The sequence below is a fragment of the Sebastes fasciatus genome, chromosome 14 (assembly GCF_043250625.1).
Source record: "Sebastes fasciatus isolate fSebFas1 chromosome 14, fSebFas1.pri, whole genome shotgun sequence".
NCBI classification, from domain to species: Eukaryota; Metazoa; Chordata; class Actinopteri; order Perciformes; family Sebastidae; genus Sebastes; species Sebastes fasciatus.
The window spans coordinates 7,200,553-7,213,138 of record NC_133808.1 but is presented as its reverse complement, the minus strand read 5'-3'; the positions used below and the strand labels follow the sequence as shown (position 1 = coordinate 7,213,138).

Sequence of the window (12,586 nt, the reverse complement as noted above, 5' to 3'; positions counted from 1 at the left end):
TATGCTCAAATCATAACATGGCAAACTGCAGCCCAACAGGCAACAACAGCTGTCAGTGTGTCAGTGTGCTGACTTGACTATGACTTGCCCCAAACTGCATGTGATTATCATAAAGTGGGTTAGTCTGTAAAGGGGAGACTCGTGAGTACCCATAAAACCCATTTTAATTCACATATCTTGAGGTCAGAGGTCAAGGGACCCTTTTGAAAATGGCCATGCCAGTTTTCTCTCGCCAAAACGTAGCGTAAGTTTGGAGCGTTGTGGAATTGAGATGCTTGCTAATAATCTGCACTGATTTGGCTTCTTTGAGGGAGGCTGTTCTTGAAAAGCAACAAGCTTCAATGATTAGATCATTTACTATGTAGTTGAATCTCTATATCTCTGAGATTATAATATCTGTATGTGAGCCAATTTTAGTATATGTCATCATGGATCTAATTGTTTTACGTTCTCTACCATCTCTTTGGCTTTTGAACGTTAACTTGTCATTTAGAGATTTCTGTGATTGGCATCCTGTTTTTAATTTTACATACAATTTTATAAATGAAAGAATACCATCACCATACATGAAGATACATGGTGGACTGGCCCTTGGTCCTGGTTGATCCCTGAGAGCTGTGCTGGAAGGGTTAAACATTGTGTGAGACATGGCCCCTCCCTGCTCAGCCAGTCCTCTGGATGTAACAGGAGCCTTGTATTTTCCATACTGCTCTCACCATGGCTGCATGGCTGTCCCGGAGTGTGATGCGAAGAAATGGCAGCTGGTTGCTGTCCTGTCCTGACTCCGTGGCCCGAGCCTGCTCCAGGGGAGTGAGAGGCCCGTCCTCTGCCCCGGAGGCCCTCTCTGCCCTACAGGAAAAGCCTCGGACAGTGGAGGACCTCCATCACGTCAGCTTCTTGGAGCTAACTTACAGGATGTTGTTTCAGGGTTTCTACAACCGTTTGCATGAGCTACAGGTACACCAGGCTGAAGTGCTGTGCATGGTTTCTGGATGACACAGATGTACAGTATATAGACATATTCAGCAGGTCTATGCCACAGGGAAACATGGTTGTTTTAATCTGCATGCATTCCAGAAATCCCTGAAAGGTTGACCTGCTGAAAATCTTGATAATTTTCTCCGGGGATTAGGGTGTGCTAGGAGTGATATGATTTCCCTCAGTAACAATGCATTATAGAAACCCTCAGGCTGGTTGTATTACCTTTGCTCCCATAGTAACCTAACAGCTAGTCTCAGCCTACTCACAAAGGAGAGGATTGTTTGCAGGACCATTGTCTGCAAGGTGACCAGCATTCATTCACACATGTGATATCTGCACATGGGCTTTATAAATGTGCAATATAATACACACCACTGTACATTTGATTGATGGGATGGATATTCAAACTTTGTTGTTTTTAACTTGTCATAGGCCTGTTTGAAACAGTAGTTCAAGTTGTTATAGTTCTTCTTGCCTCTGACATTGCTTACACACACGTTTCTCTGTTAACTCACCTTTCTTGCATTCACTTTGCCTACCATCAGATCTATAACAAGCAGCGATATGGGCCCATATACGTAGACGGACTAAAGACAGTGTCCGTGAACACTCCAAAGCTGCTGGAGGAAGTCATGAGGAACGATGAGAAGTTCCCTTGCCGAGGAGACATGTCCTCGTGGAAAGAGTATCGTGATATGAGAGGATTCGGCTACGGGCCTTTCACAGAGTAAGACTGCCTGATACTGTATAATGTGTTCAGCACTGTCCCACGTCTTACCAATACCTTGTAAATCTTGAAAAACTTACATAAAAGGCTTTCCAGGGCAAAGTCCTGTCATGTGATGGAATGATTGTGACCTGCTAGTATTAAAGAGACTGCTCTCAGGTTGGAAGGTTGATGTTTAAATCTCCAACAGTATTCACCTATTGGGATGGATTAAGTGAACAAACACATGAATACATCAACATATTTTAACTTTAAATATGTATTTGATGTCAACTTGTTATTGCAGGGAACTAGAGCATGACCGATAAGCCGGTTGGGCTGGTATTGGTGAATATGTTAGCTGATAAAGAAAAAGAAACTGCAGAACAGAAATTCCAAAATGATGTGCGTAAAAGCAACGAAGCTCATCACTGAACTCGGGATCAGTTATGTGACAAAATAATCTCAACCACTTTGTTACTTTTCCTGAGCTTTCAACCCAGTGGCTGATACAGAGCGTGGTTAATGGCTGGGCATGGAAGAATCTGGATGGGCCTGAGTTGTTTATATAAAAAAATTATATGGGGAAAAACTGGTAGACTGGCAATGAATTTGAATATGCCTAGTACTCATGTCAGTAACACTTTACATAAGTGCATAACCCAAGTACGGTGATACATAATACGTAGTAGTTAATGAGGAGTCACTCATTACTTCATCATTAACTTATGATTACTTACCCTTTTTGTGTCCCCCCCCCAAGTAAAGTGAGACAGACCGATTTTGATGACTACTTTACTTCAACTTAAGTACTTTTTTTTTGCAAAGTAACAGTACTTTTACTCGAGTACAGTTTTTGGATATTCTACCCACCACTGGTCCTGACCGACGACATCGTAGCGTAAACTAAGCATGTTAGGGTTAGGTGTCAGAGAGGTGTTGATTCACCTCTACTAGCTTTTGCTGTTTTTGGTTGTGTGATATTGGGTTGCAGTTTTTTGTTTTTTTTTACATGTGTTATAGTGCAGTATTGTCACAAACAAGCAGTTGTCCAACTCTCCAAAGCAGGAGTGCTGATGGTCTGATGTCTTTAAAATCTATTTCAATCAGGAAAGACTCGTATGAATTGAATTACAAAGTGCACAAATTATGAATAGTAACAGTCTTTGGCGATTTAGACCCGATGTGAAATAATAAAGGGGAAGTGAAGCTGTAGTAGGATGTAGAAATATTCCCCCCGGGTCTAGACACTGGTGGTGGTGGTGGTGGTGAAGACTGATGCAGATCCGATGAATGAAGTGAAGCAGGATTACTCTGATGTGATGAATCTGGAGGTGATGGGGTGGTGGAGGGTCGCGTCCGTTAGTGCTGAATGCTGACACTGAAAACTCATAGAGGAGAATGGTTTTTGAACTTTTGACAGCAGCATGTTATTGGTTGAGGGAGACATGGCAAGCTCTGATTGGTCACTGAAAAGAGAGACGCCCATAAGAGAGAGAGAACCAGAATGAATGAGGATGAATGAGCTTGCACCCCTAGTCTTCCTGTCTGAATTTACGCATAAGCTTCATTGAGTCTTCTATCTGAATTGCTATGTAACTACAGGATAATTATAGTGTTTTTTATGGTGTTTGTGCAGGTTACCGTGGTTGCACTCCTACATTCTTCCTGCTAGCAAAAAATTGTTTAATTTAAGAGATTTTTTATTAGTCACCACCTTTTGTATTTTACTGTAAGAAAAAAAAAAAAAGATCGGAAACATTTATTGGAGGGAAATGTTGTAGATGTGGACAGCAAGAAATTCTCCAAGATTCTCCTCTAAGGATGTTATTCACAATGTAGTTGATCCTACATCAGTTACAACTAATCTCTGGTGTTTTGATTGACACAAAGAATCAGTTTTGGCATCCATCCCACAAATGAATACAAACCTCACATTTGCAAACCTAAAACATGGAAAAAGATTTGATCATCTTTGTTTTTGTTTCTCATTGTGACTGTATTTCTGTCCCCAGGGAGGGGGAGAAGTGGTACAACCTGAGGGTGATGCTGAACAAGCGCATGCTGCAGCCGAAGGACTCTGCACAGTATGGTGGTGTTATCAATGACGTGGTTACAGACTTCCTCAAGAGGATCGTCTACCTGCGTCAGTGCAGCCCGACAGGAGATATGGTGACCGATATGGCCAATGAGTTCTATCGTTTCTCACTAGAGGGTATGTAGATAGTTAAAGCTGCACAGTAATGCTGAAACATGTGCACGGTGCATGTTTATTTAAATCTTGTGCACTTGAATGGAAAAATCATTCAAATCAAACAAAATTTTAGTTTAGAATTACATCTTAAAAATGTAATTAATATTTTTCAACCTACTGAGTTCAACTAAGACTAAGGGAGAGCAATTTTCAGACATGGTATCAGATAATTTCTTATCCTAAATCTTAACCTTTGCCACTCAGGCATCGCCTCCATACTGTTTGAGACAAGGCTTGGATGTTTGGAAAAGGAAATCCCTGCAGGTACACACGACTTCATCAACGCCATAGCCCAGATGTTCTCCAACCACATGGCTGCTCTCTTGTTACCTAAGTGGAGCCGCAGTCTACTACCCTACTGGGGGCGCTACATCGCAGGCTGGGAGGGCATCTTCAGCTTTGGTGAGTTGTGAAGGAGAGAAACACAGCTAGGTGACAGCTGAGGTGATAGCTAGGTTAAGCCACACAATGATCTGACTGTCTTTGTTATGGATCTGCTACTACCATTAGTGCTACTAGTAAAACTACTTGTACTACAACAAGTACTGCTCCCACTATTCTGTTGCCCCACATTTATGAGTACTAGTAATAGTTAAACATTTTGGGAAATACACTACCGTTCAAAGATTTGTAATCTCCCGTCATGAAAGCTTGATTGGGAACAGTCAGATGTCTGAGAGTACTACTCTATTTCAATCATTTCCAATGAACAATAATTAATTAGGATCTACAATATGCATTTGGAGGATACAGTATATCAGTATGTCAAACTGACTGAGCAGTGAAAACAGGTTAAAAAGGCCCGCCTATGTAAACAAAGTACAGAGAAGTTCTGATTACAACACACACATAGGTTCAGGTTCAGGTGACTTTATTTGTACCCGTAGGTAGATTTGTTTTTGCAGCAAAAATAGAGGATGACATCCGTATTGACAATGAGGTAGAGCACAGACAAGAGACAGACATACCAAAAACATGACAAAGGGTATTCAAAGGCTTACTGGAATCAGGACCCAGCAAAAAGAAGAAGGCCACAAGAACAATATAAAAAACTACTGAAATATCAGGACAGAAGAGACACAATAAAATGAGAAAAGGGATAAACTTCAATAAATAAATATGTATAAAAGCTGCTAGGACTTATTTAAGTGAACAATTGCAGCTGGAACAAAACTGTTCCTGTAGTGCTTTGTTCTACACCTTGGGACCCTAAACCTCCGACCAGATGGGAGAAGCTGGAACTCACCAGACAGAGGATGAGAGTCATCTTGTGAGATGTAGCTGGCTATCCGCTGTAACTGCCTGGTATACAGTGACTCTAAGCTCAGCTGTGACTCACCAATCAGCCGACTGGACCATTTAATAATCTGACTCAGCCTATTTTTGTCCTTCAGAGGCAGAGTACCAAACCATGACACTAGTGAAAAGGATAGAACAGACTCAATAAAAGCACGATAAAAAAGCGTCATCATGGTTTTTCTAATGTGGAAGTGGGACAGCTTCCTCAAGCAGAACAGGCGCTGGTGCCCCTTCTTGCAGGAGAGTGACTTCTTTCTCTGCTCAGGTAGACATTACTCCTCTATATTTTTACATAGACAATATTTTTTTGATGCTATATTAATGCTCTGAATATCATATAGAGCACCTTTAAAATAGCCATTATTGAAGGAAAGAAGAAAAACATCAATAACACCTGATTCCAAAACTTTTTTCCAAACATATTTGAATGGTAGTGTACGCTGATTTGCTTTCTTGCCGTGAGTTATATGAGACGATCGATACTACTCTTTGGGTTAATATGAAGTTACTGTAACCCTGGCAGGCAGAAACCTGAAGCTTAATTTTTAGTGTCTAGAGGTTTCAATTTTCTGCAAGATATTGAATAGGCAATATTTCCCAAAATGTTAAATTACTTACCTTTTATTTTACCTTTAAAATGAAGTAGAACCAAATACATTTTGTACTTCCATTTCTGTTCTTATTTTAGCTAACGAGTTGATTGACAAGAAGATGGAGGTCATTCAGCAGCGTGTGGACAACAACCAGGATGTGGAGGGCGAATACCTAACATACCTCCTCTCAAACACTCAGATGAGCACTAAAGATGTGTATGGCTGCATCGCTGAGCTTCTATTAGCTGGAGTAGATACGGTGAATGTGACACTCTACCCCAGAGGTTCTCAACCTTTTGTAACCTAAGGCCCACTTCCGATTGTCAAAAAAATTCCGAGGACCACCTTCCCAAATAAATGAGAAAAAAACACAACATAACAAAAAAAAGGGAAAAAAGAAACCGGGCTGTAAATATGTGTTATGCCACTGTCAGCTGTAATGACCAATATATATATTCAGTGACTAGCAAACAGTGGCGAAACACTTTTGTCTCTACCTGATGATGTGTTGTAATTGGCATGGTGATATTCAAACGTAACTGGTCATTCAAATTATGCATTTTATTTGAAGTTTTTTTATTCATGTGAATTAGGGCTGTCAAAGTTAACGCGATAATAACACGTTAACGCAAATTTGTTTTAATGCCACTAATTTCTTTAACACATTAAAGCTGAAGTATGCGAGATTGGAGCAAATATGATAATACTCTGTTGTGATTGGTTAACCGAACCAAACTCTTTGGACTCCGCTCCAGCTCGGCTTTGATTAGCTTTGGCTTTTTTTGAGGACGTGCAAAACCGCTAGGAAGGTTGTATGTAAATGTGTTACTTGGTGACATCACCACGTTACGGAAGAAATGGCGGTACTTCAAGCGAGGCGTTTCAGGCAGTTCAGGAGAAGTGTTTCTGTGGGGGAGAATAACTCCCTTTGGCATGGACTTTGGGCTTTGTAACTTTGCAGACATTTTACATGCACAAAAAACTATAGAACACACTAAAAGAAAGGGAAAAAGCACAAAAGTGTGCTAGGTCTTCTTTAACCTTACTATTTGGCAGTACCTCAGTGTCCCACTAGATGGCACTCTGGGAGTATGATTTATGTCCTTTTTTCTGTAGGGAGAGCAGCTATTCTCAATCAGAGTCAAGCCAGGCTGTAATGCCAAAGTCCACTGAAAAAGACATATTGTGGTGGCTCAATTGACTGTGGTACACACTGTTAAATCAGTGTCATGGGTTTGGATCTGGCATGTTATTCTGTCTCCTCCTATTTTTCCATTTAAATAGTAACTGTAGAATAAGAAGACAAAAATGCCTCAAGAAATCTCCCCCGAAAAACCGAACCACCTCAGCCGTGCTATGACTCATTCTGGAAACATCTCATGCTATTCCTGGTTCATCAAAAATGACATTCTGAAAATGCATCATCATGAAATGTCAAAATATAAGCCGGGCTGCCACTCAAATTCCACATTTTTCTTATGCATGTGAGGTACATATTTGTACAGGTGTTCATCGCTCTGCCTGTTTACTTAAAGACGTTTCTTTGTTGTCAAGACCTCCAACACCCTCACATGGACTTTGCACCTGCTGTCCAAGAACCCTCAAGCCCAGGACAGACTTTACGAAGAGGTGTCCACATTGGTGCCAGCATACCGGATCCCCTCTGCTGTCGAGGTCAATCGGATGCAGTATTTAAGGGCTGTTGTCAAGGAAGCACTGAGGTGAGGTGAACTTCCACAGAGGCCATCAGCTATGTAAAAACATGATACTGGGAAGGTGATCTAGATTTAAGGGGTTCACTTTTTTCTGTATCGTAAAATTTCACACATTGTCGTCTGTTTGCATTCTTACTTGTCCTGCATGTGTCAGCAACAACAATCAACCTAAATCAAATGAAATGATTTATTCTTGTTTCGTAGGATGTACCCTGTGGTTTCTATAAACGCAAGGATCATTGCAGAAAAGAGTGTTGCTGTTGGTGGATATCAATTCTCAAAGAAAGTGGGTCTGCTTTTTTTTAACAAACATTATTAGACTTGTACTTGTTTTGTGTGTACTTGTGTCACAACTTCATTATATAGCAAAGATCGGAGTCTCAGTGTTTTATCTCTTGACTGTTGTTTCTCCAGACTTCTTTCACGCTTTGTCACTACGCCATCAGTCACGATGAGGACACGTTCCCAGAGCCGTTCACATTTAAGCCGGAGAGATGGCTCCGTGACGGCCGCGAGAGGCCAAACCCCTTTGGCTCCATCCCTTTTGGCTTCGGAGTGAGAGGCTGTGTCGGTCGCCGGATTGCTGAACTTGAGATGTATCTGGTTCTGTTTCGGGTAAGTGACTAAAAGAAAATCTCTGGAATACACATGATCTGATGTCAGTGTCGGTGAAACACTGCTTTGAGTAAAGTGGATGAAAAAAGGGGTCTTTTGGGGTGTTGAAGTCAGGTTCCTAATCACACGAATGAAAGAGAAATATTTGTATTTCGGCATTTATTCTTTGCAACAGCAGAGGAATATTCTTGTCAAAACCCCTGAAAACGTTGCTTCAAATCTTAATGCTGGGGGAGGTCGTTTATTTTGGGCATTATTGGGCAAAAGTTCCATCATAACCTTACAGCATATTGTAATTCAGATGGTACCCCAGGGTAGGCAGTTTTCTGGAAAGGCAAAAAAAAAAATAAAACCTCCAGAATTTGGAAATACATCCTCATCCTGCAGCTCTTCTCTCTCCACCCTGTCCAAAGCCCCTACCACTAGATGAGCATGGACATATGCACACGTTTCATATAGTAACCAGTACAAGTACTAGTCATTCATTTCAAACATCATCCTGATCATCATTGTTATCCTGATGCTGTTATATAGCGGCAGTTCTATGAGAACTACAATGGGCCTGTAAAGCCCTCTGAGATGACACACTGTGATCAAGGCTCTATCTAGCTACAATATTGGTTAAGTGTTTCAGAGATGGAGATAAAATGTTGCTAATAGTTTAGCTTTCTGCTAATTGTAGCTGCAGCCGTGAGCTGGCTGTGACTTTTTTGACATGCAAAATTATCTTTTAAATTGACAATACAAACACAACACAATATTTTGTGTCAAAATGTTGATTTTTTCAGTAAGTAGTCCTGTAATGAGCAGGATAATGTGCAGCGAGCGGGTCATTATTGCAAAATGAACAACAGGGTGATCATGGAGGGGTCTTGAATCACCCTGAATGGATCAATAATGATCCACTCGTTGTACATTACCCCTTACATGTTGCCAAGCTGGCACTCCGATCAAGACTGGCATCATAGATGTCTTACATCTTTCAGTGTAGGTCCCACCCACAAGATTCAGCTCAACAGCAAACAAAACTTTAGGATTCGCATTAGTACATTTTTTAATCACAAATTTATTGTACTTGCAATAAAACATTTTTTGATTGTAGAAAGTTTTGCTCTCAAACTTATTCTGTTTGATTACATATTGAAGACACAGAAGTAACCCCATACTGAATCAGCTGCACATTGGACACATCAGAAGGCCAGTGTGCTACCATGGCCTCATTCAGTCAGGTTTAATAATAAAATGACTTCAATAACTCCATATTTCTTTTTCCTCCAGGTAATCAGGCAGTTTGAAATCAAACCAGACCCCACCATGGGAGAGTTGAAATGCATCAACCGCATTGTTCTGATACCAGACCAACCAGTAAACTTACACTTTGTGGACAGAGGATGTGAAAACACAGCTTGATTTGCTTTTGCAAGGTTGATTGAATGCAAATGTTGCATATGAATGAAAAGCTTGTTTATATTAGGGCTGTCAAAGTTAACGCGCTAATAACGAGTTAACGCAAATTCGTTTTAACGCCACAAATTTCTTATTAAATACTTGACAAATCTCCCTTTAAGGGATATTTTGAACAAATAAAAAATCTGCGATTAATTTGCAATTAATTGTGATTAACTCTGGACAATCATGTTATTATTCGCGGTTAAATATTTTGATCGATTGACAGCCCTGGTTTATATATATATTTTAAGAATGTTTGATGTATAGAGCGAGACAGGTTTGGAACTTTTGTTATGCAAGTAAATATAAAATGCATTTTTAAGGTTATATATATATATATTTTTTGCAAAAAAAGCACTTCACAAAATGACTTGCCACTCAATATTTTGAAACAATGAGGAAACACTGAGCACTTCTGGACTGTTAGCACCGTGATATACAGCACTTAACCTGTAACAAGTGGTCATTGTTCCCACAGACAAGATCTGCAGAATGCATAGAAGTACATCATGCTTTTCTGATGAGATAAGAAACGAGAAAACAGAGTTATAATGTGGTTTCTTGGATTTCCTGGAAACTTACTTTGTAGTCCAACAAGGGGGGTGAAGAGTTATGTTATGAGTTATGAAGAGTAAAATTATAAGTATTTTGCTGTTTCCTACTTGCCTTGTACCTGGCTCACTTCAATTAAAATCAAAGTTGGCCCTGCATTTCATGGTATTCACAGCACTTTCACAATGGAGGTAAGAATCTATTTAAAGATTAACAAAACATGAATTGTATATTCAATGTAAATGTGTGAACTGAAAGTAAATCAACTCCTCATTTCCATTCCTTTCATAGCAAATTCAATAGAGTGCTGCAGGAATGAGTCCTAAAACCCGTAAATGAGTTCGCATTTTAGCACTTCCTGTTCTCTCGTCTGGAAATCAATGGGTTTTTTGAATGGGTTTTTAGTTAGATGCCTGAAATAAGGTCTGCGGTTAACACAAGCTGAAGAGATTTTATCATTTAGTTCTATGATTTAAAGTACAACGTTAGCTGTTTACTTCTGGTGATTGCATTTACGCTTCAAAAATCATAAAAGTGGTGTTCATTTGTGGAGATTATCTGGCTGAACAAAACATGTAAGCATCATGAATGTCCGCCATTTTCTGCAATAATCCGAAACCCAACGGAAAAATCCCATTGGCCTTTTGTCAAGGAAACCCGTGTGATTCTAACTTCCTGGTTGGCCTACTGTATCACTCTATATGCCAGATGTATAACTGTATGGTTTCACTTCATATAGCACAATAAAGCTTTGTGTCTTTTGGTTTATTCATTGCTAAAACTTACATGACTGCACTTAAATAAAGATGTTGTTATGATCTGAATCTCTTCTATTGCTGTATTTAGGAGCACATGTATGGATTCATGCATGTTCACTTTTTTATATGCGATATAAACACAAAAAGGTTCAATAAAAGAGCATCCCTATAAATAATTGACGCTTCTGACTACTACTTCACAAATCACCTAGCAGGGGGAAGCATGATTGCATGAAAAGAATAAAGGCTCTGAACTTCAGTGCTACTCAGGCTTGTGCAGGGAATCCTGCACTGTGCAACAGACTGATCTCAGTCCAGTGGTTTGGTGAATCAGCTGGGACTGGAGGTCATCTGAGCCCAGGCCACCTGTGGACTTTTAGACCAAATGGACACACCAACTGATGTGAAAGCACATGGGAAATTTGTTCTTTTCTTTCACACTGTCTAGGACCAAATCCTTAAAATGAAGCATAGTTGGGGGGTTAAAATGTTTGCACATGTGTATTAAAGGGACTGTTTGTAACTTTTTTAGCGTATAAATGTACCGGGTTGGGACACATGCGTGCTCGCATATGCGCGTTCGCGTGTAGCCGCTGTCTCTCCTCCGTTGCCTGCTCGCCTTCACTCAGACAGAGCGCGCGTTCTCGCTCAGCTCGCTCCACCTCCAGACGTGAACGCGCGCTCACTCCACACTGCAGAAGAGTTGGTTTAGCTCTGAGAATATCTAGTGAATGTACAGTGGACGTTTGGGCAGAAATAAATGCTGCAACTCCTCCAAACCAACAGAGGATTCCCGTGTCTTGTGAAGTGACGGCGCTCTGCAACGAGTTACGTTGTTGTCTCGTTACCGACCGGGTGCCGGTGTCTTCCTGCTCTCTCCGGCTGCGGGCGGAGAGAGCAGGGAGACACGTTGCAGAGCCCCGCTGATGCAGGAAAAGCCAACCCTAGGATCAGATCTAAATCATGTTCATGGAGAGACCTTCGTCTGGTCAGCTAACATTACTGCCAAGCAGCTGAAATATAGTTATATTGTGGTTTTAGCTGACGTGTGTTGCCTCACTGTGTTGAGCGATGCTAGTTCAGGTCTATTTAAAGCGAGCAAGCACGAGCCCGATGCTGACTTTCGTTGATTTCACGGCCACAGGTGTCGCTGTTAACAAGCATTTCTGAAAGTTACAAATAGTCCCTTTAAAGCAGCAGTAGGTAGAATTGAAGCAAAAAGAGTTATTTTTATAAAACGGTCACTTTATCCTGAGATAGGTAATCTGAAAAAAAGCATGAGCCTCTGTGTCCTCTGGTGCTCCTAATGGCATCTGCAAGATTTCAGACTGGAGGAAAACAACCAATTAGAACCGAGCTGGAGCCTTGCCATCTCTGAGCAGCTGTCAATCACTCGCAAACTCCAATCAAATGGTCAAACTAGGCAGCGCTGATCAGATATGAATCAATATTCTGTTACTGTAAGGCCTATATCTCGCCTCAAATGTTTTCAGAAACATCCTGCAGTGTACTGTTTAGCTGTAAAATGAGAAAGTTTGTGACCTGGCCGCCATGTTGAGATCAGTTAAGGGAACAACAAGCACCGCCCACCAGCCGCAAGACCCCCAGGAAGAGCGCTGGTCATTGATGCCAATTTTCGTAGTGGCCAAACGGTGGTACTATAA

The 12,586-nt window shown here is 40.8% G+C and overlaps 1 protein-coding gene across 1 annotated transcript; it reads left to right on the top strand.

Annotated features, from left to right (window-relative positions):
• Positions 1-690: 690 nt before the first annotated feature.
• Positions 691-10,932, top strand: LOC141782236 (sterol 26-hydroxylase, mitochondrial-like). Its single transcript, XM_074658353.1, has 9 exons — positions 691-957; positions 1,527-1,708; positions 3,703-3,902; positions 4,146-4,343; positions 5,929-6,092; positions 7,388-7,554; positions 7,753-7,834; positions 7,963-8,163; positions 9,442-10,932. Exons 1-9 carry the CDS (start codon positions 718-720, stop codon positions 9,571-9,573), a joined length of 1,566 nt encoding a protein of 521 aa, XP_074514454.1. The 5' UTR covers positions 691-717; the 3' UTR covers positions 9,574-10,932.
• Positions 10,933-12,586: the final 1,654 nt, after the last annotated feature.